Source organism: Meleagris gallopavo, chromosome 30, assembly GCF_905368555.1.
Source record: "Meleagris gallopavo chromosome 30, MGAL_WU_HG_1.1, whole genome shotgun sequence".
In the NCBI taxonomy this organism is placed as follows: Eukaryota; Metazoa; Chordata; class Aves; order Galliformes; family Phasianidae; genus Meleagris; species Meleagris gallopavo.
The window spans coordinates 560,194-587,338 of NC_139433.1; the positions used below are offsets into that span (position 1 = coordinate 560,194).

Consider the following 27,145-nt stretch of genomic DNA (forward strand, 5'->3'; position numbering starts at 1 on the left):
GCACACTGGGACAAAACAGCAACCTGCTCAGTACCAGCAGTTAGTTCTGCACATCACTATTGACTCTTCACCACTGCAGCAGCTGAATTGTGTTCACTGAGTGAAAAAAGCAATGAAATGTGTTAGTGTGACTGTTGTGGTATGTCAATAAACACAGGCTTGGGCTTGAGAATTTAAGTGCTTCACCTTAGGGTGAGCTTTAGAGAAACTGAGTTTGAATACGACTTATTAAATAGAGGAAGAGAAATTCCATGGAGCATTTCTTCTGCTGGAAGAACTGCAGTCCCATCTTTCAGCTCGGTGGGCTCTAGCAGGAAATAAAGAATTTTCCTGCTGAAATTCAAGCAGCTTTTAGTGACTGCATTTCTCTCCTGATTTGCAAACATGCTGCTGAATGTGCGGAGATGGTTTTGAGAAAGACAGTTCAGTTTGGAGCTGGAGGAGCATTCCTCCTCCAGAATGTCTCAGTGGGGTGTGAGCAGGAGCAACTCCAAGATGAAGTAAGGGGGAAAGGATGTCCCAGAACACAGATGAACCCCCTGGTCAGCCTGCTGCTGTTCTGGGATGTTTGCAGACACCCACAAAGGCCTTGGGGGACAGATGCATGCAGGCTTTTTTATAGGACCTTGTAACTCCCAGGACTGGCAGAGCACAGCTCTAACCCCTGCCAGTTTGGGTTTGTTTTGGTGTTGCCCTAATTCCTGATGCAGGAGTGCTGTGCTTTGCTAGAAAAGTGGGCTTTGTACTTTGCAAAGTTCTGTCTGCATCACCAAAGCAGGGAGTGGGGGAAGCACTCTGATGATTTGGGTGCAAGCATGAAGATAAAGCAGATTTGTTTGTCTTTGCCACAGGAGTGGCAGAAGAGGCAGGCAGCAGCTGCCCACCACTTGTGGCAGCCATTCCTCTCTTTCAGTTGTACTGATGAACTTGCTTGTTCTGCCCTTTGGAACTGTCTACTTCTCCTCTAGCACCAATTCTGAGGCAGAGCTATTGATACAGAAGCCCTCCTACTACCTACAAGCACAAGGAAGGAATGTTAAAAGGAGCAGAAATTCCACTTCATAAGAATGGGCAGAAGGGAATAAAACAGCGGTGCAAATTCTGGATTACTGTATTTTAGGGATTGTCAGCAAAACCCCTCAGCATCCCCAGGAGCCACCCAGCCCTACGGACTGAAGCAGGTAAAGCACTGAGTCATGACAACTGCTTTTGTGAGAAAGGGCTTTATTGAGCTCCAGCTGTACAACTCAATCCTTCTTTGCAGCAGCTTTCCTCATGGCTGCCAGGACATTGCTGAGTTCTTCCCGCTTTCGCTTGGCCCGAATGTGAGTGCCAACCTGCAGAGAGCAGAGCAGCACAGTCAGCAGCAGCCCAGCAAAGCAGAGAGAAGCAGCTGGTTGGCTTCGGGCATTCACTTGAGAGGCAAATGAGACAGCAAACAGCCTGTTCCCAGCAAACACAGATTGGAACCCCAGCAATCTCAGCTGGCTGGCAGGAACTGCTTCATGTGATGCTTCAGTGGTGCTTCTACTATTGGGGGCAATGCAGAGAATGCTCCCAGCCATCAGGGCTGCCTCCAATGAGTTCTCTTTCAAATCAGCTGGTTAATGGCACCCAGCCTCCGCCAGCATCGCTCTACTCTTCCCAGCATCAGTTCACAAGTAATGCAAGAAGAGCAATGGAAGTCTGAACTCAGGACCTCAAAGTATCTCTCCAAATCCAATATCTAAGTCCATCTCCCTCTCTCCCACCCTCCCTCAGGTCAGACACTAACTGCCCCAGCAACTGGAAAAATAATAATAAAGCAAAGCTTCCCTAGGAAAGGACAGAAAACTGGAAGCTCAACAAAAGACTTTCTGACAGCCACGTTAAAGCATCAGCTTGACGCACCCGTTTCTTGATGAACTTCAGAGCACGTTTATCTTTGGAAACTTTCAGCAGTTCCATAGCACGTCGTTCGTAGGGCGCGAAGCCACAGACCTCCCTGATCATGTCTCGCACAAACTTGGTGTGTTTGGTCAGGCGCTGTTGGAATGGGAAAGAAAAACAGCATTCACAATCAACATCAGCAGAAAAACAGCCAGTGTGCCAGAGCCCCCTCTTGCCAAGGGCCAGGACCCACACAGCCCTTCCATGTGCTCTGCAGGGCTCTGAACTAGTGGGCTATGGAGATGCAAAGACCTGACTGGATGCCAAAAGCACGGTGCCAGGAAGGCCTTCCAAAGTCCCCCAGCCCGTTTTCTATTTTGCTGCCTGCATTTAAGCTGTAATGTACACGTATCCATCTAATTCTTCCATTACAGGGTGCTGCACTGCTATTTCTGCTCTCACTCCACACCTACCTCCATAGATTTCATCCTTGCCATAATCTACGCAGCCCCTCCACGCCTACCAGCACCTGTGCGACCTGTTGTAGGGAACTGCTTTGCAAGGGGTTGGACTCAATGATGCCTCGAGGTCTTTTCCAACCCCTGCAATGTCCAAATTTAAAGCTGCACATGCAAGTTTGGAAAATACAGTCAGAATGCTGATGTATTACTGTGTGTGTACCAATCTGCAATTAAGGAATTAAAAATAGAAGTATGCAGAGAAGTAGAAGGGCAGAACTTGTCTTCCTGAACCAAAGGGCTGTGGCAAACCCTGGGCTAAAGCCCCCAGAGCAGCTCTGCTCTGAGCACACCTCAGGGCAGCAAGGCTGCAGGTAGTGCTGGGCAGCACTGCACTCTTGGTGAGATCGCAGAATCGTCACAGAATGGCCTGGGTTGAAAAGGACCACAATGATCATCAGTTCCAACCCCCTGCTGTGTGCAGGTCACCAACCAGCAGCCCAGGCTGCCCAGGGCCACATCCAGCCTGGCCTTGGATGCCTGCAGGGATGGGGCATCCACAGCCTCCTTGGGCAACCTGTTCCAGTGCCTCACCACCCTCTGCGTGAAAACCTTTCTCCTAATATCCAACCTAAACCTCCCCTGTCTCAGTTTAAAACCATTCCTCCTTCTCTTATCACTAACCACTCTCATAAACAGCTGTTCCCCCTCCTTTTTATATGCTCCCTTCAAGTACTGGAAGGCCACAACGAAGAGAATGCCCGGAGCCTTTCACAGAGAGGTGCTCCAGAGAGATGTGCTACTCTGCTCTCTCTGAACAGCACCTGAGATGTGAGACATTTGCAGGCACCACCATTTGTAGCAAAAAACAGGGCCATAAGAAATGGAAGGGTGCACTGCTGCACATCTCCAACACAACACAGCATTTTGTGAACAGGTGACAGAAGCTGCAAACAATTTCTCATCAGCACACACACTTACTAAGTCCCATTAGTGGTCATTAACATGGAAAGCACCTGTTGTCATTACCAAAAGCACAGTGCCAGGAAGGCCTTTCGAAGTCCCTCAGCCCATTTTCTATTTTGCTGCCTGTATGTAAGCTGCAATGTACACGTATCCATCTTATTCTTCCACTACAGGGCGCTCCACTACTAGTTCTGCTCTCGCTCCACACCTACTCCATGGATTTCATCCTCGCCATAACCTACACAGCCCCTGCACGCCTACCAGCACCCCTCCCTGCCCCTCTCCATCCCATCGCAGTTTCCGGCACGTTTCCCACTGCTCCAACCCTCGCAGTTCGGTGCCGCTCAGCACTTTGCAGCCCGCAGCCCTCAGCACCACTAATGGCCGCTCCCGCATATCTGCACCCGCGACCACCGGGCCGGGCCCAGCCCCGCCCCAACCCTCGGCGAAGCGCCGAGCCCCGCACTCACCCCTCGGCGGCGGCAGTGCCTGGGCTTGGATACGTTCTTCGTCACCTTGTAGCCCTTGTTGAGGCCGACGGCCATAGGGTAGCGGATCGCCATGTCTGCGGGAGAGAGCGGTGAGCGCTGCGCCGCGGCCCGGTCCGCCCCCGCTGCGGGCCCCGATCCCCGCCCCGCTGCGGGCCCCGGCCCGACCCCCACGGGCGCGGATCGCGGCCCCGGCCCTCACCGGCCGCAGATGGCCGCGGATCGCGGGCGCTCCAACCCAGCACCAACCTGCAGCCGCACCGCCGGCGCCGCACCGGAAAGAAGGAGCGCGCGCGACGTGCTGGGACAGCGGAACTTCCGGTCCGGCCCCAGAGGGCGCTCTATCCCTCGGCGGGAGCATAGAGGCGGGCCGCCCGGTGGCGGAGCGATACTGCTGCTGATAGCGATACCGAGCGGTGCCAGCGCCGAGCTACAGGCGGGTGGTGCTGGCGGGTTGGTGGGGCCGTGGTGGGGCCGTGAGGCTCCAGGGCACGCTGCTGCCTCAGACCTAACTCGGTGTCGACCAAAACCCCCAGGTCCCGTTCTGCAGGCTGCTGTCCGGCCTCTCGTCCTCCATGGCCAGGGCTGCACACCCAGGGGCAGGATTCGGCCCTTGCTCTGGCTGCACTTCATGCTGCTGAGGATCGGCCAGCCCTGCCGTGTGTCAAGGTCTCTGCAAGGCCTCTCTGCCCTTGAGGGAGTCAGCAGCTCCTCCCGTTCAGGGCTGTCCTCAAACTCAGCATCCACTCCAGTCCTGCATCCAGGCACCATCTCCAGGCCAGACCTCTCCTTACAGATATCCTTACAGGATCCCATAGAGAGGAGTGTGATCTAAGAGGCTTGGAGAACACCACTGATCTCACTGGATTGCTTTCTAAATGTCTAAAATATCAAATAAAAGCATAAGAACTAAAGAGGAGATGCACTCCTGTTTATGCCATCAGCAAAATGCACGCAGTGTCTTTTTCTAGTTGGACCTCCAGAGCAGCCTATGGAGCCTGCTGGCATTGCAGAGCATTGCCTGGGTACGCAGCTACTGCAGCAGAAGCTGTGCTATGGAAATCACGGAGCATTTGCAAGAAACAGCATCAAACTGGGGAGAGATTACTGTCTTCTTTGGTGACCATCGCGTGGGAAACTGATTTGCACCTCCAAATGGAGAACCAGAGGGACACCAGGGAGGCCAGAAGGGAATTATTCAGGGGCCACCCCTGCCATGAAAACTGCAGCCTGAATCTGAGTCTGAAGTCTGAAGATCCCATGAGAGATGCAACAAATTGACAAAACATGAGATTTGTGTGACGTGTTCAACCCAATGAGCTGTTTTCTACTTTCTCCCATTCCAGGAGATGTAAACACCTTCTCCCATATTTCCAGCACTTGCAAATGTTTTGCATCTCAGCAGAATTTCCCCCTTTAATTAATTCTCTGCGCTCTTTGCCCTATTACTCAGAGCTGTTGTAAGCAAAGTCCCATGAGGTGAGAACACAATTTCTCTATTTTATAACGTAACAGGGCAAAGAGCACGGAGAATTAATTAAAGGGGGAAGTTTGGGGGCCTTTTCATTCAGATACTTCTGAATTTCCTTTTTAGAACTGGTAAAGGTCCCAGTGACTCCAGGATGACTAATTCCTTTCCTTATATACGACTGCCTTTTGTGCTCTGTAAGGCATATTTCACTTGACTCAGCCATATCAGAGAATAAGGAAGGAAAATGTGGTCTCCATGCTAAATAGGGCTAATATGGATAAGGCTGACTCAGTGCCTTTCGTGCTTTGGTCTACACCAATAGGTTCTCCCAGGCTTTTGTACCTATAGACTGTAAGTTCTTGAGAAAACATCTACAGCTCTGTGGGATCAAATGAGATACGGTCCATGGTGCACGGATATGTGGCTGATGTCAATGCAAGACTGCTGTCTAAGCACTGGAAGCTCATGGGAATCACTGACAACTGGAGAAAGCAAGATGTTGCACCAGTCTTCAAAAAGGAAAGAAGGGCAATCCAGGGAAACAGGCTGGTTGGGCTTGGAGGAGAAGGGGAGGTGAGGGGAGGGAAGGGGAGTGGAGGGGAGCGCAGTGTAGAGCAGGACAATCCCCTCCTTTGCCCAGCAGTGCCATTCTTGATGCACCCCAGAATATAGTTGGCCTTCCAGGCTGCCAGGGCACACTGTTGACTCACGTTCAACTTACTGTCCACCAAGAACTCCAAATCCATTTCAGCGGAGCTGATCTCCAGCCTCTTATCCCCCAGTCTGTAAGTATATCAATGGCTGCCGAACCTCATGGGCACTTGCTCTTGTTGAACTTCACACTTTTGACAATCACCCAGATCTCTCATTTCTCTAGATCCCTCTGCAAGGCCTTTCTACCCTCAACAGAGTCAACAGCTCCTCCCAATTTAGTATCATCAGCAAACATGCTCAAAACACCATCGAGTCCTTTAGCTGAGTCATTTAGGAAAACTTAAAAGAGAACGAGCCCTAAAATCATCAAGGTTGGACTCAATGATCTCTGGAGGTCCCTTCCACCCCCTACGATTCCGTGATTCTGTGATTCTATGAAAATGGAGTCCTTCCTGATGTAACCCTTTGGGCACGACTCATCAGCCAGGTGCTCACTCATCACATTACGGTTTTGTGTAGCTGGATGCTGGACATTTTGTCCTGACTGATACTGTGAGAAACAGTATTGAAAGCTTTACTGAACTACTTGGGCAACCTTGTCATAAAAGGAAATTCAGTTGTTAAACAGGACCTTCCCCTCATGAACATGTGTTGGCTGGGACCAATGACCACATTGTCCTTAAGGTGTTTTTCAGTAACTTCTAGCAACATTTTCTCCATAAGTTTATCAGGAAAAGAAGTGAGACTGATGAGCCTGTACTTACAAGTGTCTTCTTTCATGCCCTCTCTAAATTGGAGTGTTTGCCAGCTTCAGCATGATCCACATAGGCAGCCTGATGCCTCCCCTATGAGCTGAGACCTTGCTATTCTCATTGCTGTGGTCTCCTTGGGAAGTGCTGCCTCCCCTGTGCACTGCTGGCAATCTCTTCTGGACCTCAGACCCCTGAAAGCTGCATTCACTTCTGCAAGGCTCTGGGCTGAGGTCTGACCTGTGCTGGTATGTTGCATCAGCTCAACCCCATATGCAACACATATGGGTGTTCCCCCAAGTGACAGAACTGCAGTGTTTCCAGGAAACAATTACTCACAAATGTAACCAGCAAAAATCCCTGCACAAGATTCATCATCACAGTTAGGGATGCACCTCTGCACCAAGCTCTGAAAGGAAGATGTGGGCACAGTAGCAGTGATAACATCTCTGTGCCCCCTAGCAAGTGACAGTAGCTGTCAGACACAGAAACTTCTGCCTGTGTCCCCACTGCAGGCACACCACGCTGTGCTGGCACTGCTGCAGCATGTTGTACGGCTGCCATCAGTTCTCTGCTGTGCTATTCTGAGAGAGCTGAGGAAGGGGTCAGGGCAGCTTCTGTTGGTGAGATGCTGAAGGTGGAGAGGATCCTGATGTGCACTGGGGCTGATCAGAGCTTCACTGAGGGCTTTGGGAGTGAAGGCCACTGGGAGCCTGCACTGCTCTATATTTTAATAAAAACAGCCCTCCTGTGCTGGAACAACTCCAGGGTCTTCGGACACTTTGCCTATCTCCTCTGTAGTGTTTTCTGTGCATACCTCAGCTCACAGGAACGCGTTGCATCAGTCCCAACCCAGGCTGACCTCTGGCTGGCTCCCACCAAGCAGTTACTGAGCTGTTTGCCATCCCTCTTGCAAAGCTCTGTCCTACTGTGGGTCAATCATTAACTCTGAACACTTTCTTTGGTGGTGCTTTATTAGTTAGATTTAAGCACACCTTATACAAAACACTGCTTTGCATATCATACAGCAATTTTTACATTGGCTTTTGATTCTTGCAGCTGAAGCAGTTTGAGAAGTTAAGAAAGAAGTTAAAGAAAACTCTGCTTTTGGTAAATAAAGTGAGATCCAGACAATGTCCGTCAGAGGGGAGGAAGGGCAGATGACCCTGCAGCAGTTCCCCTATTGCTGTATGTAACACTGAGGAATGGAGAAGGCTAGGTGTGTTTCTAGTGCTGTGCCTTGTGCAAAGTCTTCTTTCTGTTAGAGCCTTTCATAGCACAGACACAGTGCTAGAACTGTTGCCCGAGCTGACCCACACCAGCATCTGTTCCTGAGCCCACCTGCTCCAGGAAAAGCTGGAGAACAACCCCTATCTGTTCCTTGGAGCTTCTGCTGAGGGATGGTTGCTCTCCACCTGGCCAGCACAACTGCTGCCTGGTCAAAGCAAAGGAACCATCTGCAGCAGCCATTTCGGGCAGCTGCTTCTACTGGAGGCAATGACTTAACCCTTCCAGGGCTGAACAGGAGCTTTTCAAGACAAGCTGATATTAAATCTGCTACTATGCAATGGGATGCCTTTGGTTTTGATCCATTTCTGCAATTATAGGTGGCTGAGTTTTGGTTTTCCTTACAAGCTGCTCTTCACTTCCAAGTGAAAAGGCTAAGCTTAGGTAAAAGAATACTGCTCAGAGGGACACAGATTCTTTCTTCTTGTAGGAAATCACATAGAGGAGGATCTCAGTTCCCCTGCTGTACTGGCAGACCATGTGCTGTTTCTCCCTCATGCCAGCACAGCTTTCAGTGGGACCAGTGACTTACCTTCCTATTTGCCTCTGCTGATGGGGATGGAAAGGTTTCACCCTTATCAGGAAGGAAAGGCCATTTCCAGCCCTTGGGATTTCCCTCAGAATTAGCCATTTCAGTCAGAATGCAACAACCATTTGCGTCATTGTTGACTTTTAGAAGATGTCCAATGTTTTGCAGAGGCTGAATGCCGTATAAATATGAATGACTTGCACAGGGATGAACCCATGGCCCCATTCCTTGCAGGCTTGGTCAAGTATCTCTGCAGGCACAACGAGTGGGGCAGCAGGGCTGCATTGACCCTTGGGGCAGCTCGGGATGCTAGCTGAGCTCAGTCAATGATCAGTGTGTGCCAAGGCTTCGGGCTGTCTCCTACCCATCTGCAAACCAGGTGGGCCAGGCAGCGCAAGAAGGGCTCCAGCACAGGGCACCCCTTCATTTCTCTAGTGATCACGGTGCAGAGGAGCAGAAAGCTGTGCTGTCTGCTTGCATTGTACACCACCAGGCAGCTATAAGTTCTAACATTTCCCACTCCTTGGCTGGAAGAACAGATTACCTGCCCACACTGTATCCCTGGATGCCGCGGATAGTGTCCTAATTAGATTGTTCTCAAGCGGGGAAGCACGACAGTACTCAATATGAGTGATCAAGCTTCACTTTATTGTTGCACACACAGGGTTTATATATGTTTCCAATACACATGTATTCGCTTACTGTTGGTGCACAACGTTGGCTGCTAGGTGGGCTGCTCAGCCTTAACCAGTGCTCAGTCAGCATTCACCCCTGTGCTGCTAAGTCAGTTTCCTTGTCAGCACCCCCCACATCCACAGAGCACAGCTGCAGATGTGGGCCCGCTGTTTACATGCTGCCCCAAGGACGCTGTGACTCCTATCTAACTCCTAGTATTTTCTCATGGTATGCACTCTGTGCCGCTGCACCAGCTATGCTCGTACACATTCTCATGGCTGCCCTGCTCCTGCAGCCATTCCCCAACACCTGGAGGTTGTGGACAACTGAAGAGTCCAAGGCACACTTTGTGACCTCGTGCTGGGCACCCATCATGGAGGAGGCAGGGAAGATGGAATGAGGAAAAGATGGATAAAGTGGATAAGTGCTGGCTTAGAGGTGAGAGGACAAGAAGGAGGGAGTGGAGAGGTAGAGAGGGGCTGTTGCACTTCAGAGGCAGCAGTCATTGTGCAACACAGCTTCCATCTTGTCCTCAGGTCAGGAGAAGCCAGAAAAGCAAGAAGAATGATGCAAGAGATGGGTAAAATGAGGGGACTGCAAAGAGCAATGCCTTCCCAAGGGGAATTCTTACAGGAGAAGGTCCACTTGACAAATAAGGATTGCAGGGTGCTACTCAGGGCTGTACTGTTAGGGAGAAGGGAGAAGAGTAATGGGGTTATCCACTCACCAAGGAGGTGTTGGTCCTTCCTTGTATGTACACCAATGGGAGAGTCCTGTAGAAAGCAAATATTGCTGCTGATTTTACATAAGAAGGCATTTTGACAAGAATGAACAGGAAAGTTGGTCACAAAGTGGTTGGTATGGGCAGAGTGCTGCTGCTGTCAACATCAAAGGAGAGGTGTGCAGGGTACAGAAAAACTGAATGAAAAAGTAAACTGAATTCATGAGATTTGTGCAAGGACAGAGCAAGGGCAAACAGGTGAGCAGTCACAGTGCCCATAGATGGCCTGTACACATGTAGGCTTTTCAGACAGGATTTTCTCCTTCTAGAAGTCCTGCTTTCTGGTCATGTAGCCAAGATGTCGGAGGCTTTCCGAGCACAACTCCAGGTGCCCATCTGCTGCACTGGAAGGAGTCCCAGCTCCTTGCCAGAGGCAGATGGAGGTGCTCTCCAGCTCTGCAGACCCCACCGCCAGGACTCTGGGTGAACCAGAACCATTGGGTGATTTATCATTCAAAATGTATTTGCTTAGTAGGAGGGGTATAGTAGGTAGGCAGTGATTTCTATTTAACAGTTGCATGATGAAGTCTATCAACTCTTTCTTTGTTGTCCAGTACACCCCAGATGAATCTCACTTTAAAGCCAGGCAGAGGTTGCACATGCTGCGTGGGGCCTTCAGGCAGACCGCTCTCACAGACCAGCTCTCAGGCCTCAGCAGGCACCAGGAGCAAAGTGTGCCACGGGGGCTCTGGTGGGGGGATTATGCCTGAGGTGAGTGCCTTGGGTTGTGGTCACTGTGCTGGTGAGCACAGCTAGCAGTCTTTCCAGGCTCACTTTCAGATATACAGAGGGAGAACTGGCCTGGGGCATGGGAAGAACCGTCAGCTAGCAAATGCATGTTATTTATTAGCTGTTGGCAGACTGGGAAGCTCAGTACTTTAAACTCACCAGTTGTTTCTCTGGATTCCACAGAGTGATAATCTTTTGCACTCGAGGGAGCTCAGGGCTTCTATTAGAGCAGGCCCAACTGTGAAATTGCCCACTCCTGGTTTTATTACCCACTGAGTAGCAACATCCATGCCTGCAGTTCTCTCTGCATGATGTCTCCCATCCTTTCAATGGGCAAAACGAGCACACCATGGCTGCACTGTGTGGGGTTTCACAGCACTGGGCAACTAAACTCCAGCACAGCACTCTGTCCCTCTCCTCAAAAGAAAATACAATGAAAAAAGGCTCAGGGGTTGAGATAAGGACACAGAGATCGTTCACAACAGCTGTCACACGCAAACTGGACAGCAGAGAGATTAATGTAACTTATTGCCCATTACTAACAGCTTAGACCAGTGAAAACTAAAAACAAACTACAACACCTTCCCCCCCATTCCACTGAGATCCCTTGCATATGCAAGATTCCTGCCAACACTGTGAAACAAACTGAATTCTACAAAGCTATCAAATTCTGCTGTCCAGAAGTTGGGGCAGCCTGCAAGCATCTCAGTCAGTTCAGAGCTTCTCCTCATTTGCTGCAGTTCCCATTCATTTACTCCATTAAAGCACATGCCATTTGTGGCTGCCACAAATATCTGGTTATTGCATCTACCCATTCACAACTACCCACAGTCCATGGGTGGTAGAGAAACAAGCAACGTGGTGATGCTGGCCTTCAAAATTCAGTACACAGCAAGAGAACAGTGTAGGGAAAGTCTCACCTGGTTTGTGTGGTCATGTGCAAAACTCAAGACAGCAAAGGGCTTCCTGTTGTAGAGTTGTGGTTAATCTGAGCTGTCCCTCACATTAAGAACACACAGCTCCAACACAAGGAATGACAGAGCCTGAGCACCTCAGTGTTGTCACCAATCATGGACTGGAAAAATGATTTCCAGTGAAACCCATGCACTGGTTGAGCCTGACAGCCAGGTCCACTGTGAAGCTCAAGAACCTTGACAAATGTTAACCGGGTAAATGTCACACTGGTCTTAATTTTGGGGCAAGACCATTATAACATTCACTAAGTTATCCTTTGTAATAAAACAGTGAGGTCCTGGGGCAGAGCATGCTTTGGCAGTGCAGAATGCACTCCTTTCATCTCCTTTATTCATCATCTAATATGCACAACACAGTGCCCCTAAGCTCACACCTCTTTATCTCCACCGCCCTGTCGTCTTCCTCCTCACCTTTACTCTGTGAGCTGCACCTTTGACAGAGGTGATCTGAAAGAACTGCAGCACACCTGGCTGCACAGAGCACTTCTCATGCCACCGTGCACGAATGTGCACCAATTCTATTTCACGGGAAAGACAAGGATTTCTGCTTTCACCTTGCTTTGCTGAACACTGAATTCCAGTTGCTGGGGGCTCTGGTTGTTTGTGGAACAGAGCACAACCTTAGATCAGCCCCAAAGAGAACCTTGTAGAGGCTGAGCCTGTTGGGCCAGACACAAGGCACACAGCAGGTTGTTAGAGCTGCTGCAGGGAAATGTGGAATAGCTCTGTGCTGATGGGCAGTGAGCCAGCAGCTCTTGGTTGGTTGATGGATTTCAAAATAAGGCGCCAAATGGTTGTTTTGAGGAAAAAAAAAAAAAAAAAAAAAAAAAGACCATAACAAACAAACACTGGGTTTGTTTTCATCGGTGTTTGAGATCGGTGCCAGGCTTTTATGTAACAGCAGCACGGGGTGTGAGCTGTGTGTGCTCCCCTCCCACAGCTTCAGTGGGGCTGCAATGATCGGAGCAATTCTCGGAGCCTGCAGCACTGGGATTGTTTGTGATAAAGCCAGCTTTGTGAGCTCAGAGGAACTGCGGCTCAGCAGCAGCCCACACCCTCCTGCACTGCTCTTCCCAGCTGCCAGCAGGCAGGGGACCTGCTCGTGTCCTGAGGAAATCCGAACTGCGCAGAGCACGAGGAGCACGATGCCGTTCTTGCAGCCTGCTGGCGAGTATTGATCAGCTGGAATGAAACTCGGCTCTGTGTGTGAAAGTCCAAAGTCACCACGTCTGATTATTGGCCTGATATTTCAATAAAGGTTATAATCTTGACATTAGATTAATGTTGTTATACATCTACATCAATAGGTAAACCCATGAGGGCTCTGACTCCATGGGTTCCAGGACTGCCTGCAGCCAGGCTAGACAGAAACCATCATTTTGTTCCCACCTGGCCATCTAATTTCATTTCAGCTGTGTTTTCACAGTATTCTCTCAACAAGAAATCTGTCTTTTTATACTTTGGAAGAACCCCAGAGATGTGGGGAGCCTGTGAAGGGAAAGTTCGGTATGCTCCTTTCCCTGATAAAGGCTCTGATTGAGTTTGATTGGGAATGCACCTCTGTTGCTCTTGTGTGACAGAACTGGCTCTTTTTGGCACTGGTAAGATAAACCACCACTGGGAGAAGTGACAAAGCAGGACTGTTTGAAGGTGCAGAACTCTGAGCCCCTGCCTTATTCCTCTGTTTCTTTTTTGTTGAGATGGGGAAAAACTGAGTTCTCTCTTTTTTTTTTTGTAAAAAATTCTTAATTCTGGTCACATGAGACCAGTTGCAGCACAAGAGTCTAAAGGGTCATCATAATGACAGTCGCTCCATTTCTGCCACAGAACAAAGCGCAGAGCTGAGTTCTCTCTCCCAGGTTTGAGTAACACTTCCCCCACTGCAATTCGGGCTGAATTCTGCCTCAGTGAGAAGGCAGATGCTGTAGTAGAATAATATTATTGTCCAAGCCCTGCCAAACATGATTTGCCTGGAATTAGACATAAATACATCCTCTATTCATTAGGTGTCTTCTTGTCTTGAAAAAAATCCTTCTATATGGAGTTTGCTGTCTGCATTAATTCCATAGTTGTGCACTCCGTTCCTCTTTACTCTTTTTTACACACCTCTTTCTCATTAGCAGCTGAGGAAGGTCTCATCCATGGCATACTACTAATTTTCTTTCCTTGCTTTGGTGCTTTCTGCCCTGACACTGCCAGAAGCAATTTCATTCTGTGAAAGATAAAAATCTATAGTAAGGTATGAGCACTTCTTCCAAGCTTGAAGTCGTTGCTAACAATTTTTAAATTACTGTTGAGCTGGACTGAATTTGGACACCTAGTAAATGTTCTGGGCTGTGTGTTTGACTCATGTCTCATCCTGAAATTAATGAAAATGTCTGAGACAACTAAACACAGACAGGCAGTTCAGAGTGAGATAAGGAACATGAGGCAGAGGGGAAGTTTGATGACTACAGGAAAGACAGAAATAATCTCACTATTAAAGACGTACAAGTAATACAGGACAGAATGAGAAAACAGAGGACACTGCAGCAGCTGCTAAGAAAGGTAGGCAGTTGAGGTAAAAATCAGCCATGGAGATGCTGTGTTCCCACATTTGTGACAGTATCAGCATTCAGCATCATTATGAAATCCAAGATAGCATCAGAAAACTTGTTGCATCGAACTATAAAGTGGCCAACAACTGAAAAGATGCTTGGCATCAAAGGACGTGCAAGGCTTTCCTTTGTCTTGATTCCCTGCTGTAAGCAACCTCTTCATTTTGTTGATGGGAAGAAGCACCCTGGTGCAAGGCAGAACCTGCCACTGCTGTCTCCATTATCTGACGTCTCAAGAATTTATGCTTAACCTACCCAGATAGCCAGATATGTTGCACGCACCTCCAAGCACTTCCAAGCTCCTGACTTGTTATCAGAGCGAATGCTGTACATGCACAGCTTTCACCTGTGCTACGCTGCCCACAGAAGTCAGTGTGGGGGAGCGGGTGAGGCAGCAGCCTTGGCATCTTCCCATCCCACTCCCCAAACTGTCCTGTTCTCAGTGAGGAAAAGTGAACAAACAAGGAGGCGAGGCCAATAACAAGGATGAAAGTCTGCAAGTATTCTGGTTACTGCTTAAGAAAGGCACATTCTAAATATTGTAGAAAATATGAGATCTCAAATGTGAGGAAGTATAAATATAAAAGGAAGATTTTCTGTGATGTGGTATCATCACTGTGAAAAAAAAATATTAAAAGGTAGAAAAAAAATAATTTTGAAATGTACAAAGATTATAGGATAAAAAAAAAATAAATCTGACAGAATAATGGAAGAATTTTGACTAAACTTCATGACCAAAGCAGACTTGCATCTGGATTATATTCTCAATCACAGAGGCAAAAGTTGTAAAAGAATTAAAAATTTCCAAACTATGATCAATGTGCAGAGCATCATGTCAAATCACATGAGAAAAAATGAGCCAACCCAAAAAACGTTTACACAGAGGCTTTCAGCATTCCTAAAATACTTCTTTTTTTTCAGCTTTATATAATCAAATTTAATTACCGGTCTTCCACAGATTTCTTAGTGCTGGAAACTGCATGTTGGGTCAGAACAAGTTCATTCTAAGCGCATGGCTTGACACGCACTCAGAAGCGTTATTTTTAATTTTTTATTTTATTTTCTTTTATTATTTTTTTTTTTTTTGCTTTGCTTTGCTCGGGGGAAGGCAGCGATGTCTGATTTGCTGCAGGCTCACAGCAGCTCCGGCTGGAGGCACGCGCTGGGCTTTGGAGCTGATCCAGCAGCAGTTGGTTTACAGTTTGCAACTGGCGCCGAAATTCAAAAAACGCACTGTACTTCAAATCCAGAGCGGGGATGGAAACAATGAGGAAGGAGGTGGCTCTGCAGGCTCCTGGGCTGTCCTTGGTGTGGCTCCTAGCCTGAGCGCGGGGTCAGACCTCCCTGCTGAGAAATGAGGCACAGCGCTCTGGGATTTGTAGTCTGTCCTTCCTGCTTCCTCCTGCAAATGCATTTCAAGGCAAAGACGACTGCTTTCAGAGAGCAGTTTCGCACTGAGTTTATATCAGATCTCACTGACTAAGATCCGACAGCAGTGCTCTTTACATACTGACATGCCTACGTGCCTATAGAAATGACACATGTGATGATCGGCATGATTATTTTCATCCCTCTGAGTAACCCACTGACGCCCACAGCTTTGCAGGCTCTGTGGAAACCCCTGCCCTCAGCTCTCTGCAGGTGGAGGAGCAAAACTTACCTGCCTTACACAGGCAGCTGCTACAGACAGATAGCAATTGCAAGAGGGACTCAGAACTGCTCACCCACAGCAGAGCTGTACTGAGGTTTTCCAGTTTGGCAAGTACTTGATCTTAGGTTCCCAGATCCTCTAACACGAGAATCAGATCGCTTCTGTTTTGATCATAAACACCTATTCGTTCAGCTTGGCTCCCTGAGTTTCTTTCCATCTATTGCATGCAATATTTTCTTGTTTTTCTATTTAGTTGTCTTCTATCGCTGACTTGCATTACACTCATACTCCTTTTTCTTTGCTGTTGTACCAACTTCAAACTTGTTTTTCCCAGAAAATCTTTCTTTTCTCAGCCTTCCCTATTAGACACAATGCAAAACCCATCAAGGCTGGGGACATAAGGAATTCACTGCTAACGCATTTTATACTGGTTAAATGTGTAAGAACTTACAGAAGTCAGAGTATAATCAGTAAAAACATGCTTTGGGGAAGGTAATATTCCAAATATTTAGGAAATGAAAAATTCCCAACGACTTAATTGTGAACTGGCAGCATCCCCTGGGATAGCAAAAGCACTTTCTTCCTGAGCAGCCTGACCCGGGAGCATTGCACCTTCTCAGCATCACCGTGGATGTTTCTAATGCCTGCAAAACAACCCTCATAAAAATCCCTGCTTGGAAGTAGTTGATTGAAACCCCAAAAAGCAAACTGCAGTTCTCAGCCTACAGATGCTGACGGGGAAGCACAGCAAATTCCTCAGCAGGCCTCGCTGCTAACCTGTGCCTCCTCCCGAGGCAGGGAAGGCCGTTGGTAGGAGGCCGTTTCTGAGGAGCACAGGGACTCACCCGCTACAACACGGGCTGACGAGAAGGAACTCACGCTTGGAGGGGAAAAACAAACCAAACCCAACGAGTGGTCTCTGCTTTCAGAACAGTCTTTATTCACAATCAAGGTTATTATGTGCAAGGTTATCAAATGACCTTTCTCCCCGTGCTTTATTCCCAGTCTCATTGGCTTAACTGTATTCAAAACGCGTTACAAGCGACCGCGGAGTGGCGGCAGGCAGCCCACAAAATGGCGGCGGCGCGGACTCCTCCTCCCGGCGCGCCCCGCGCGGCCATCTTGGCGCCCAGACTTCATTTCCCATGCGGCGCGGCGGCGGGGCAGGCGATGTCCGCCATCTTATCGCTCCCTCCTCCCCCGGTGCGGCCGGATTGAATGAGCCTGCTGCCCGCGAGCCGAGCGCCATGTCAGGCACCCCGATCCGCGGCACCCCCGGCGGGACCCCGCTATCGCCGACCCGCATCTCCCGCCTGCAGGAGAAGGAGGAGCTGCGGCAGCTCAATGACCGCCTGGCCGTCTACATTGACCGCGTGCGGGCGCTGGAGCTGGAGAATGACCGGCTGCTAGTGAAGATCTCCGAGAAAGAGGAGGTCACCACCCGCGAGGTACGGCCTGCCGCCTTCACCCGGGGCTCCCAGGCGGTGGCGGCCGGCGGGGCCGCTCCGTCGCAGGGAGCGGGGCTGGCGGTTCTGCGCTCGGCCCGTCCTTCCCCCGCGGCGGCGGTGCTCCGGGTTGTGGGGGGTGTGGGGTTGTACGTGTAGGGGCCCGGGGGCTGCGGGGAGAAGCGGCTGCCGGCTGCGCGCCGAGCGCGGCTTGGGCTGCTCGCGTCACCGAGCGAGAGCGAAAGGCGGGAAGGAGCGCTGCGAGGGGGGGGGGCGGCGGGCCGGGCCTGGGCCGCGCCGGGTGGGGCCGGCGGGAAGGAGCGAGCTGCCCGCCGCGCTGCGGGTCTGGGCGCTGCGCTGAGGGCTCCGGGCGGCCCGCTGTCGCATGAGCGAAAAACTCGTGAGGGGTTTTTGGTCCCCGCTGCGCGGCAGTTAGCGCTGGGGGATTTGAAAGGGTTATGCTAAGTTTGCTTCTCGCCGGAGAAAATCTTTCTTAGTCCCTGCGAATGGTGTGAACCGAATCCGTTTCGTGTGGCAGATAACCTGTTTCCTGTGACCACTTTTTTTTTTTCTTTTTTGGAAGCCACGTTTTATTTTTCCCTTTTGTCCCGTACTTGCTGCCCCCACGACCCTCCTTCCCGTGTGGGGGATGGTTGGCGGTCCCACCTGGTCCATACCAGCTCACAGTCCTCCTGTGGGATCGCTGAGGCTGGGAAAGGGCTGCGAGCTGTCAGCCCCTCCCCGCCGTGCCCACTGAACGTGTCCCCATGTGCCACATCTCCACCATTCTCCAACCCCTCCAGGTGACCCCGCCACCCCCTGGGCTTCCACCGGACTTTCTGAGAGGAAATTGTTCCTCATATCCAGCCTCCATCCCTTGGAGGCAGCCTGCAAGGCGAGGTGTCCCACTAAGTTTGAGTTGAAGCTGGTAGCTAACAGTGCTGTGAAGGGAGTGATGTGAGAGATTGCTCTGCCGCTTGTGTAGGTTTTTTTTTTTTTTTTTTTTTCTTTTAAGGATCAGCGGGAGAAAAGTTTGAATTTGTGCAATTTACTTAAGTAGACCAAATATGGTAATGTCTTGTTGGGGGGAGGTCAGCCTGCCTGCAATCACTGCTCGCCAAAGTATCTTGAAATGCGTTTGTATCACTTAATGATGTAATGTAATGTGTTTTCAAAGTAACCAGATATTACTTATCATAAAGAATGCCTGCATCTCTTGTCCTATATGAAATCATGCTATAAACAAAATAACCATGTCTGGCTCCAGGCACTAGGAAGCTATAGATTGCTGGAGGCTAGAACAGGGAGTAAACACTTTCAATATATAAAGCAGAATATAATTAACAAGAACACACATAATCAAAGTAGGTACAGGCACAAGACATTTAGTCTTACGTATAGCGTGAATGTAAACCAACTTATTGTAGTTGTTCTGTGTGTTATTCAGCCTGGAAAATACTCTGCATTAAATGGGGAAGGTAAGCTTGAGGGTTTTCATACATTTTTGCTTACTTTTCCCTTTCAGTTTTCTTCTTTTTATTAAGTCTTAATTCTGAGGTTCTGCTCTGGGTCCCTTCCAACTCAGGATGTTCTGGGATTCTTTTGTGTTGTGTTAGAGCCAATGCTTGTACAATCCTTCACCTGGACTGTGTGCTAAAAGCTTGCCTGATGTCTTTAGGACAGCTTATTTTTTTTCACGTGTGTCCAGTAGGGGACTTTGCAGTCTTATTAAGTTTCAGTTCAGGCCTGTGGGCAGTGGATTAGGGCTGTGTGAGCAGTGAAACTTCACGTGGCTGTCAAATTCTGGGTGCACTGAAATAGGAGAATTTTGTCCTTCTGGCACTGATGTGGTAAACTGGTTTTTCTGCTGATGCTTCAGTTTCCTTGTTGAATTTGTGTTCCTAAAATAATCAAACTCAGAATGAAATAAAGTATTAATTTAAGAAAGCAACAACAACAACAAAAAAAACACAGTAGCTTCTATGCAGAGGCACTATTAAGTGTAGTCTATTGCCATTCTGTTTGGGATGTGTCATTATCTCTTTATATTAACTCTGCATGTTTGAAGTGGACTATTTAATTTTCTGGAGTGTTCATGATGAAAATTCCCTTTGGTGATTATCCTCAACCATCTTCAAATTTTAGCTGCTTTTTTTTTTTTTAAGCTTAGTATTCCTAGCAGCTTTGAGTTATTCATGGTTATGTGCTTTCTCTCTGCTGATGCTCTCGCTACTCTGCCTTTAATAACTGTCTTGACCTTTTATGGATGAGGGAGCCTTTTTTTTCCCCCCAGTCTAAGACTGTTTAATTTTAATACTTATTATGTCTGCTACTGTTTCTTCTTCCTAATAAATACATTGCTTACTGATTGCTTACTAGCCTTCTGATTTCTGTTAATCTGTGATGTGTGGCAGACTGCCTGATGGAATAATCATGAATTAACTGAGTGAAGTGATGGTTCTCTTCCCACAAATAAAATGATGGCATTTTGATGTGAATAAAAGAACAGCTTATAGAAATGGAGGAATTCCCGTATTTTAATTGTCTACTTAAGTATGCGTTGAATCAGAAAGCATTATTTTTTCTTCCCACCAGGGAGCAGGCCTGGTTAATTTTTTGTTTCTGCTCCAGAAGATTTGTTACAGCTTCTGCAGCTCAGCGGGAGACAAGTTGCTGCTGTTACTGAACTGTTTAGGATAATTTCAGCTTAAATTGGCTGAGGATTTTCAGAAGGACCTCAGATGCCAGAAGCACATGGTGGATGCAGCCATGCGTGCTGTGGATTGACAAGCACTGCTCATCCACTGGGCTCTGTGTTAACACCTGAAACTTCTACCTTGAGCAGTTGACACATCTGTTTTTTCTTTTCTTTTTTTTTTCATAACAACCTTTAGCAACTCCTGTTTGCTTTAATACATGGACAAGAGCATGATGATGATATAGTGGTGTTTGGCCACTGCTTGTCACCCTGGTGTCCCCACACGTCCATGTCTCACTATGGGTTGGGGTGAGACCATTACTGATGTTTGACCTCTGCTGACATCCCTTACCACTGCATGCATGGCAACAAAAGGGGTGGCATTTCTGATTTGGTTCTGAGAACTCTGGTTCTGTGGAATCACTTCTACATGAATGAATTGTTACTGGTGCTGTTCAGGCAAGGACTACAGCCACCGTTTCATCAGGCTCTTCAAACATCAGCTGATCATGATGGTTATTTTTTTTTCCTTATCGTTCAAACTGCCAGTCTGCAGAGGAAAGAAGGGAGCAGCTGCTTTCTACCAATGCTGGGTCACCTCCTCAGTCCTGCAGGCTTAAAGCTGCATCGTAGCCTTGGAACAAAATAGCTCCTGCTGCTACCTCTTAACATTGAGATAAGAACTCAACAGAAGTTGAGATTCATCTCCAGTCGTCTGCTAATTACATTCATCTTTCAAGCTTTTGCAAACCTATCTAATGCTATTTTGCCTTTACTAGCATGCAGTAGGCCTCTAGAGAAATAAAACTATGCAGTAAGCACTTGGATAAATAAAAATAAAAGTTGCCTTTTCAGCTGGGGAAACCAATAACTGTCCTCATTCTCAGTTTGTTCTCTTGTGTGAATCCACTTGTGTAGCTTAGCCTATGAGAGTAGGTAAATTGAGTGTATCCTTTTGTTTTTGTATTCCCTAGTATTTGGTTGATATTCTCACTGTGTTGGGGTCACTGTTACCTGATCTTTGAGGTTGGGAGAGGGAGTGGTTGAAAGGATGAAGGTGGGAAGACTCCTTTCTAATACCTTCATTCCTGGTGGTGTTTATGATTGCAGTCCTCCAGAACAGACATTTTTTACGAGTACAGGAGGGCTTACTATGCTGTTCTGAGAGTGTTCTGCAGTCCTCACCCACAACAACAACAACAAAAAGAGTGGGATGGAGAAAGGAAATGAAGATCCGTGGGGAATCTCAGCCACCAACAGCAATTGCACTTGACAGAAGCAATACAGGCTTCCCTATTCTGTGTCTTCTCAAGCTCTGTGGATGTCATTGCAGATGGCTGCAGTCTTGTATGTTAGAGTCATTAATACTTTACTGCAGCCTCACCTGGGCTCTTCTTACCTGCCAGTGGTGCAGCTGCTGTGCCCTTTGCTGCCCCGTGTGTAACAACCAGAGCTAGCACTAAACTAGGGTAGGTGCCCTTGGTGCTACCTCGTTGCTATCTGTGAAACACATATTTGGATGCTTCTGTGGGTGGTGGATCACCTGAGTCCTAACCTCAAGACACAGGACTAAGCGGTGCTGCAGAGATCAGTTGAAGGGTAATGGTGCTGATATACAACACACATCTTCATTGCTCTTGAGAACTTAGATCTTCTGGAGGTTGCTTATGTCCCATCTCCATGCTGCCCTCTTAGTTTTCTTTTTCCTCCAGTCTTCCCTGCCTGTAGCAACTGCAGTATCTGCTTGTGGTCTCTGTCAGAGTTAACACTGTAGTAAGCAGCCATCTGCTTTGTATGGAAAGTGTTTCCCCTGTTAATTGCTGGGAACATACTTTGTACTACCCCTTGGCTTGACACCTGCCAGACTGCCATGTCTGGCTGAAAAAGAAAGGAGAGAAGGTGTATTTTAGCTCTCTTGCTGACGTCTCTGGGCAAAGGCATCCCTGGTCATCTTAGATCCATGACCTCATAGATTGGGTTTCAGTGAGGCTGTGCTGTGGCACTTATTATATTTCTGTGAAGAAACTGGTTCTTAACCATATGGGCAGGTGACCAGGTTTCCTTGGAAGAATGTGATGCTGTTTACAATTTTTGGATAAACTGCCTTTGATGTTGATACTGATGATTGCCTGGTTCTGAGCAGGCATTTCCATAGCCTTGATGCATGGGACCACATCAGAAGGAGGAATAGCTACATGCCTCCACAGATGTTCCTGGGGAGGCCGTGAGCCTTCATCAGTCCATAACTGGGTGAACAAGAACACACTGAGCCACACCTGGTGGGAACGCATTTGTTTTGCACATTGATGCATATTAAGATAATTAAAGCTTTAGCACCTAATTTGTCCAGCCTCACAGTCTAGCATATTCCCTGTGTCTTCACTGAGTGATGTCTTGCAGCTTCTTTCCAGTAGTTGCTGTAGGAGGTCTCCCATAGACCTCACCTGTCTTCTGGGTGGGGGGTGCTTGGGTGAGCAGGTGGGAATGGCTGGACAGATCCTGCAGAGCACCAGCTGACTGTAACTGCTGCTGGCAACTGTGGAGTTGTATTTCAGGGCTGGTGACTGCTTGGAAGAGACAGGATCTGCCTGGCTAGGCAGGACAAAGGTATCTTTGCCAACAGATGGGTCACCTTGGTAAGAACTTTGGACTGGAAATGATGGGGGAGTGTGAGGTTTCTCTAAGATCCGGTGGGGGGGAGGGGTGGGATGGGGTAGACAGGCACAGGGCCAGGGGCTGTGTGAGCAGAATAGACGGTAATCAACAGAGCAATTGTGGAATCATCAAGGAAGTGCCTACAGGACAGTCTGATGGGGAAAGCTCTCCTGTTCTTCCTGACAAATCATTTTGGTGCCTTTCTGAAGTGCCTGCAGCACAAATGCTTGCAATGTGGAGAACAGCCAGAGGAATTGGCCACCATGGGTGCTGTGATCTCAGTGGGGTCGTGGACATGAAGTGGGAAAGCTCACACGATGAGTGCTGCAATGGACATCTAATCAAACCGCATCCACAAGTGGTGGAGAGGCTGGTTGGTTTCATTGTGAGACTGCTACAAATGATCTTTGAAGCGTCAAGACTGATGGCTGTAAGAAAGCACATGACACACCTATGATTAGGAGGGGGAAGGTGGGAGATCCAGGGGACTATGTGCCAATCTCCCTCCCCCCAGTCCCTAGAATATGATTTGTGTCATTGTGGACTTCTCAAATCCTTGTCTGTATCCTTTCTGACTGTTTCCTCTGAGATGGACGAAGTCGTATTGAATATTTTTTTCCATGTTGATGTTCTTCATGTACCTGCTGCTTTCCTCACTTTTTTTTTTTTTTTTTTTTGTTGGATCTGTCATGAAAACCCGTTTTCTGACTTACATGACAAGTCCAGCTGGCTGTGAAACTTGTGTTTTGCAGCAGACACTAATTCTTCCTCAGTATGACCCTTACCTGCTTGCCCAGCAGTATTGTTCTTCAGGCTAATGTCTGCTGTCTCACTGTACACTCCAGCTTAGTGACAGGTAGTTCCTCTTTAGAAACTTCTTTCTAATTGTAAAGAACAAAGTGAACTCCTATAAAGTGAACTCCTATAAGATTAAATATTGTAGCTAGCAATTCACCTAACTGAAAAAGTGGGCTTAGAAAGCTCTTGATACTGTATAAATCTGATGATTTGTTACTGTTTGATTTGTGGTCTGTTCTATGATTCTTTCAACTCATGCTTAAGTGCAGGAGATCTCTTTAAAGATTTCTCTAGTATGAATGTAAGTTAATAACAAAAAAATGAAGATATGGTTATACTTCATCTTTTTGAGATGCTACTTTCGCTTACGCTGATGAGCTTTGGGCCCCAGGCTGTCTGTCATGTCAGTTTATACCTTTTTGTAAGTGCAACAAGAGCGATTACTTTCTACGCCATTTATGATTTTTTTTTCAAACTTAATTTTTGGCTTGGCATGTGTTTGTCAGAAATCACTTAGTTTTTATTTGGCATTTGTGCATGAGCTTTGCTTTTTGACAAATGCTGTTTTATGTCCCATATCCTCCTGCTCTACTGTGTTGCCCAGTAGGTAACCAGGCCAGTTTTGTTTTATCTTATTGTACGTGACCTTTTTTTTAGTTAAGTGCTTACAGTGATGTCTTATACAATATTCTGCTTTTCTTCTTTTTTTTTTTTTGTTGTTGCTCTAACAAATACCTCTGTTTTCTGTAGTTGTCATAATTGCAACGGTTGTAATTACTTCTTGGTTTCTTTTGCTTCTGCAAGGCTACTGAAAGCAAATCTGCTGAGGTTCTTGACAGTGTTCTGGCAAATCTGGTCCCACGTGCTACAGAGAGTGAAGAGTTGCTTCCTCTCGTGGCTTACCAGCTTTAACCGCTCCATGACACTGCAAAGATATAAAATGTAGCTCTGGTATGGTATCACCTCTTGGATTACAGCTTGAACTATTTGACACCTGCTGGAATGACTGCATTTTCTGCCTCACAGATCTCCAGAATGGTTCCTGTTTTCCTTTATAGTTAGTGATTAATTAGCACTATGTATACCAGTGTTTTTTCCATACTCTGGATGCTGAGTGCAAAATCTTTTTCAAAATGTGTCAAGTCTGAGAAAAGTGTGCTCCCAGTATTCCTGGGGCATTCGGGGACATTTAGACACTGCCTGGTGGCACAGTGCTGGGCTGCGTGATGAGGCAAAGCACCAGAAATGGGCTTCACAGCTGCTAGGTTCATTTAGTGGTTTTCCTTCCCTTGCTGCTGTGGATGCTGACTGCTGGTCCTGTTGCCCTTTTTCTTTTTTTGTCCATAAATTCTATATGAGGCATATCCTAGAAGGTCAACAACAGTTTTTTAAGAATGTGGGCTTGAAGTGTCACTATTGGAGACCAAACTGAGCAGCAGTTGCAAAGTAAATTTAAAAGGGAGGAGGCTAAAGAGTGATTGTAGTTTAGAAAGAAAGCAGAATTGGAGGTGGACAATAACTAGAGGCACTTTGGGGACCATACTACTCTGGTTATTTCAAAGTCAGTGGACTCTGAACGTTACATTCTTTCCACCAGAGCAGAGCTTTAGGGGCAGCATTTTCAGACAGCAAAAATACTTGCCAGAGTTTCTTTCAGTGCTAGAGAGTGTCCTCATATCTCAGTTACTTCTGTCTGTCCAGTGCATTGGCTTAAAATGCTGCTGTAAGTGGTGTTCTTGCTAGCAAACTGTGCGTTGGAGCTGTGTTTACTTTTCATTCAAGTTTCTGGAACAGGAGCAGAGCAGAAGTTCAGTGTGCTACAGGAGAAAAGATCCATGCTCAGTTGCCACAACAGGTTATGCAGTGAGGGCGAGTCAGACCTTTTTAACTAAGAGGTGTTGTCTCTGGTTCTCTTCTTACCAAAAGGTTCTGAAATGGCTTTCATCATTCAATATTTAGTTCATTCCAGCTATCTTCTATCAAGACAGGGGTTACTTTAAATGTTTGTTTGCAGTTCAGAATGTTGTCCTTTTGATGTTGTTAAGCTTTGTGGTGTTTGGAATACTCTGAATATCAAGCATAAATTATTCACTACTTGTTGGTTGATACTGTATTTCCTTTTTGTAGCGATGTTTACAAATAGAGGGAAACCTACAGGTTTTCTCAGATCAGCTTCTTGTCTTGTATGTGCATAACATCTCTTCCAGGATGGTCTGCTCCATCATCTTCCCAGGCACAGTGTTGAGGCTCACTGGACTGTAGGTTCCCAGACCTTCCTTTCTCCCTTTCTTAAAAGTGAGAGTGATGGTTCCCTTTTTTCAGCCACTGAGGACACTCCCAGTCAGCTGTGATTATTTTTTTTCCTTGCAGTTCCCTGGAATGCGTGTTGTCTGGCCCCACCTACGGTATACACTCAGTCTTGTGAGGTGGTCTCAGACATGCTCTTCTCTTACAGAGGGTAGGATTTTACTCCCCCAACCCACGTGTAGAGGTTCAAGATGTGAGATAAGTGCGAAGCCTGACTGGCAGTGAAGATTGAAACAGAGAACTTGCTGAGTATCTCAGTCTTCTCCATGTTTGTTGGAGCTAGTTCTGCCTTCTCATTTAGCAGAGGAGGTATGCTCTCCATGGCCTGTCTCTTCTGACCAGTGTACCTGTAGAACCCCTTGTTACTTTTCACATCCCTCACCAAGTTCAATTCCATCTGCACGTTGGCTCTCCTGATTGCACCATACATGTTTGGATGGTGTTCCTGTATTCTACCCAGGCTGCCCATCCTTGCTTCCAGACCTTGTGCACATCCCCCTTACCCTTGGTCTGACCAGCAGGTCCTTGCTCAGCTGTGACAGTTTCCTGCGTCCTCCAAGTTTCTGTGCTCTCAGGAAGGCATCCTAAAAGAGCTGCCAGCTCTGCCCCATTCTTGTGTCCCTAAGGGCAGTTTCCCAGGGAATCCCACTCAGTAATACTGTAAACAATTGGAAGTTTGCTCTCCTGAAGTTCAGATCCCAGACTATTCTTTCCCAGACTCAAAGCCCTCAATCAGCAGCTACAGTGCCTCTGATCTTATCCTCTTTAATGATCTCCTCTGTGTTGGTGAGCACCAAGTCCAGCAATACTTCACCTCTGGTTGGTCTGTGCGATACCTGGAACAAGAAGTTATCCTCAATGGACTCCAGGAGTCCCCTGAGTTGCTTGCAGCCCACCATGTTGCTTTCCCCCCTGCTCCTGGGCATCCCTTCTTAAAAGCACATAGCCCTCAAATGTAGTATTCCAGTGTGTGATTTTTGTATTGTGATTTGCAAATATTGTATTTTCATGAAGGCTCACAATCAGTGAGAGGCTTTACAGCCTGAACAATTATTATTTTATTGGCATGGTGGAGTGGTGCAAGAAGGATCTTAGCACAGTCATAACTCACATCTTCGTGGAACTTTCTGAGTGTTGCAACTGGTAATGCAGAGCTGTATTAGCTTGTGCCATAGGGAATTTCTGGCTGTAAGCTGTGACAAAAGAAGAGGGAAAACAAACAAATGGAATAAGTCTTGAAATAATAATTCTTTAGAAAAAGAAGTAAGATTGCATGAATTGACAGCCAAGTTTTTGGTATGCAGTGAGCTTGCAGTCTAAGTTTCTCAGTTCTCAGACTGTCACATCTAGGTTCATTTCAGAAG

General features: G+C 47.5%; 2 protein-coding genes across 3 annotated transcripts in view; one reads left to right on the top strand and one right to left on the bottom strand.

Annotated features, from left to right (window-relative positions):
* Positions 1 to 1,207: 1,207 nt before the first annotated feature.
* On the bottom strand, positions 1,208 to 4,187 carry RPL36 (ribosomal protein L36). 2 transcript variants are annotated; one of them, XM_085211689.1, is made up of 4 exons: positions 4,031 to 4,187; positions 3,764 to 3,858; positions 1,891 to 2,025; positions 1,208 to 1,337 (listed from the first exon to the last, which is right to left on the bottom strand). In XM_085211689.1, the coding sequence occupies exons 1-4, from the start codon at positions 4,140 to 4,142 to the stop codon at positions 1,248 to 1,250; spliced, it is 432 nt and encodes a 143-aa protein (XP_085067815.1). In that variant the 5' UTR covers positions 4,143 to 4,187; the 3' UTR covers positions 1,208 to 1,247. The 2 variants fall into 2 exon arrangements, with proteins under 2 accessions (XP_085067815.1, XP_085067817.1); XM_085211691.1 differs by having other exon boundaries at positions 3,984 to 4,097.
* Positions 4,188 to 17,014: 12,827 nt separating this feature from the next.
* LMNB2 (lamin B2) overlaps positions 17,015 to 27,145 on the top strand; it is a 29,853-nt gene continuing 19,722 nt past the window's right edge. Inside the window, exon 1 of the mRNA XM_085211619.1 lies at positions 17,015 to 17,326. Within this exon, the coding sequence (XP_085067745.1) occupies positions 17,024 to 17,326 (303 nt within the window). The 5' untranslated portion in view covers positions 17,015 to 17,023. The remainder of the gene's footprint in view (positions 17,327 to 27,145) is intronic.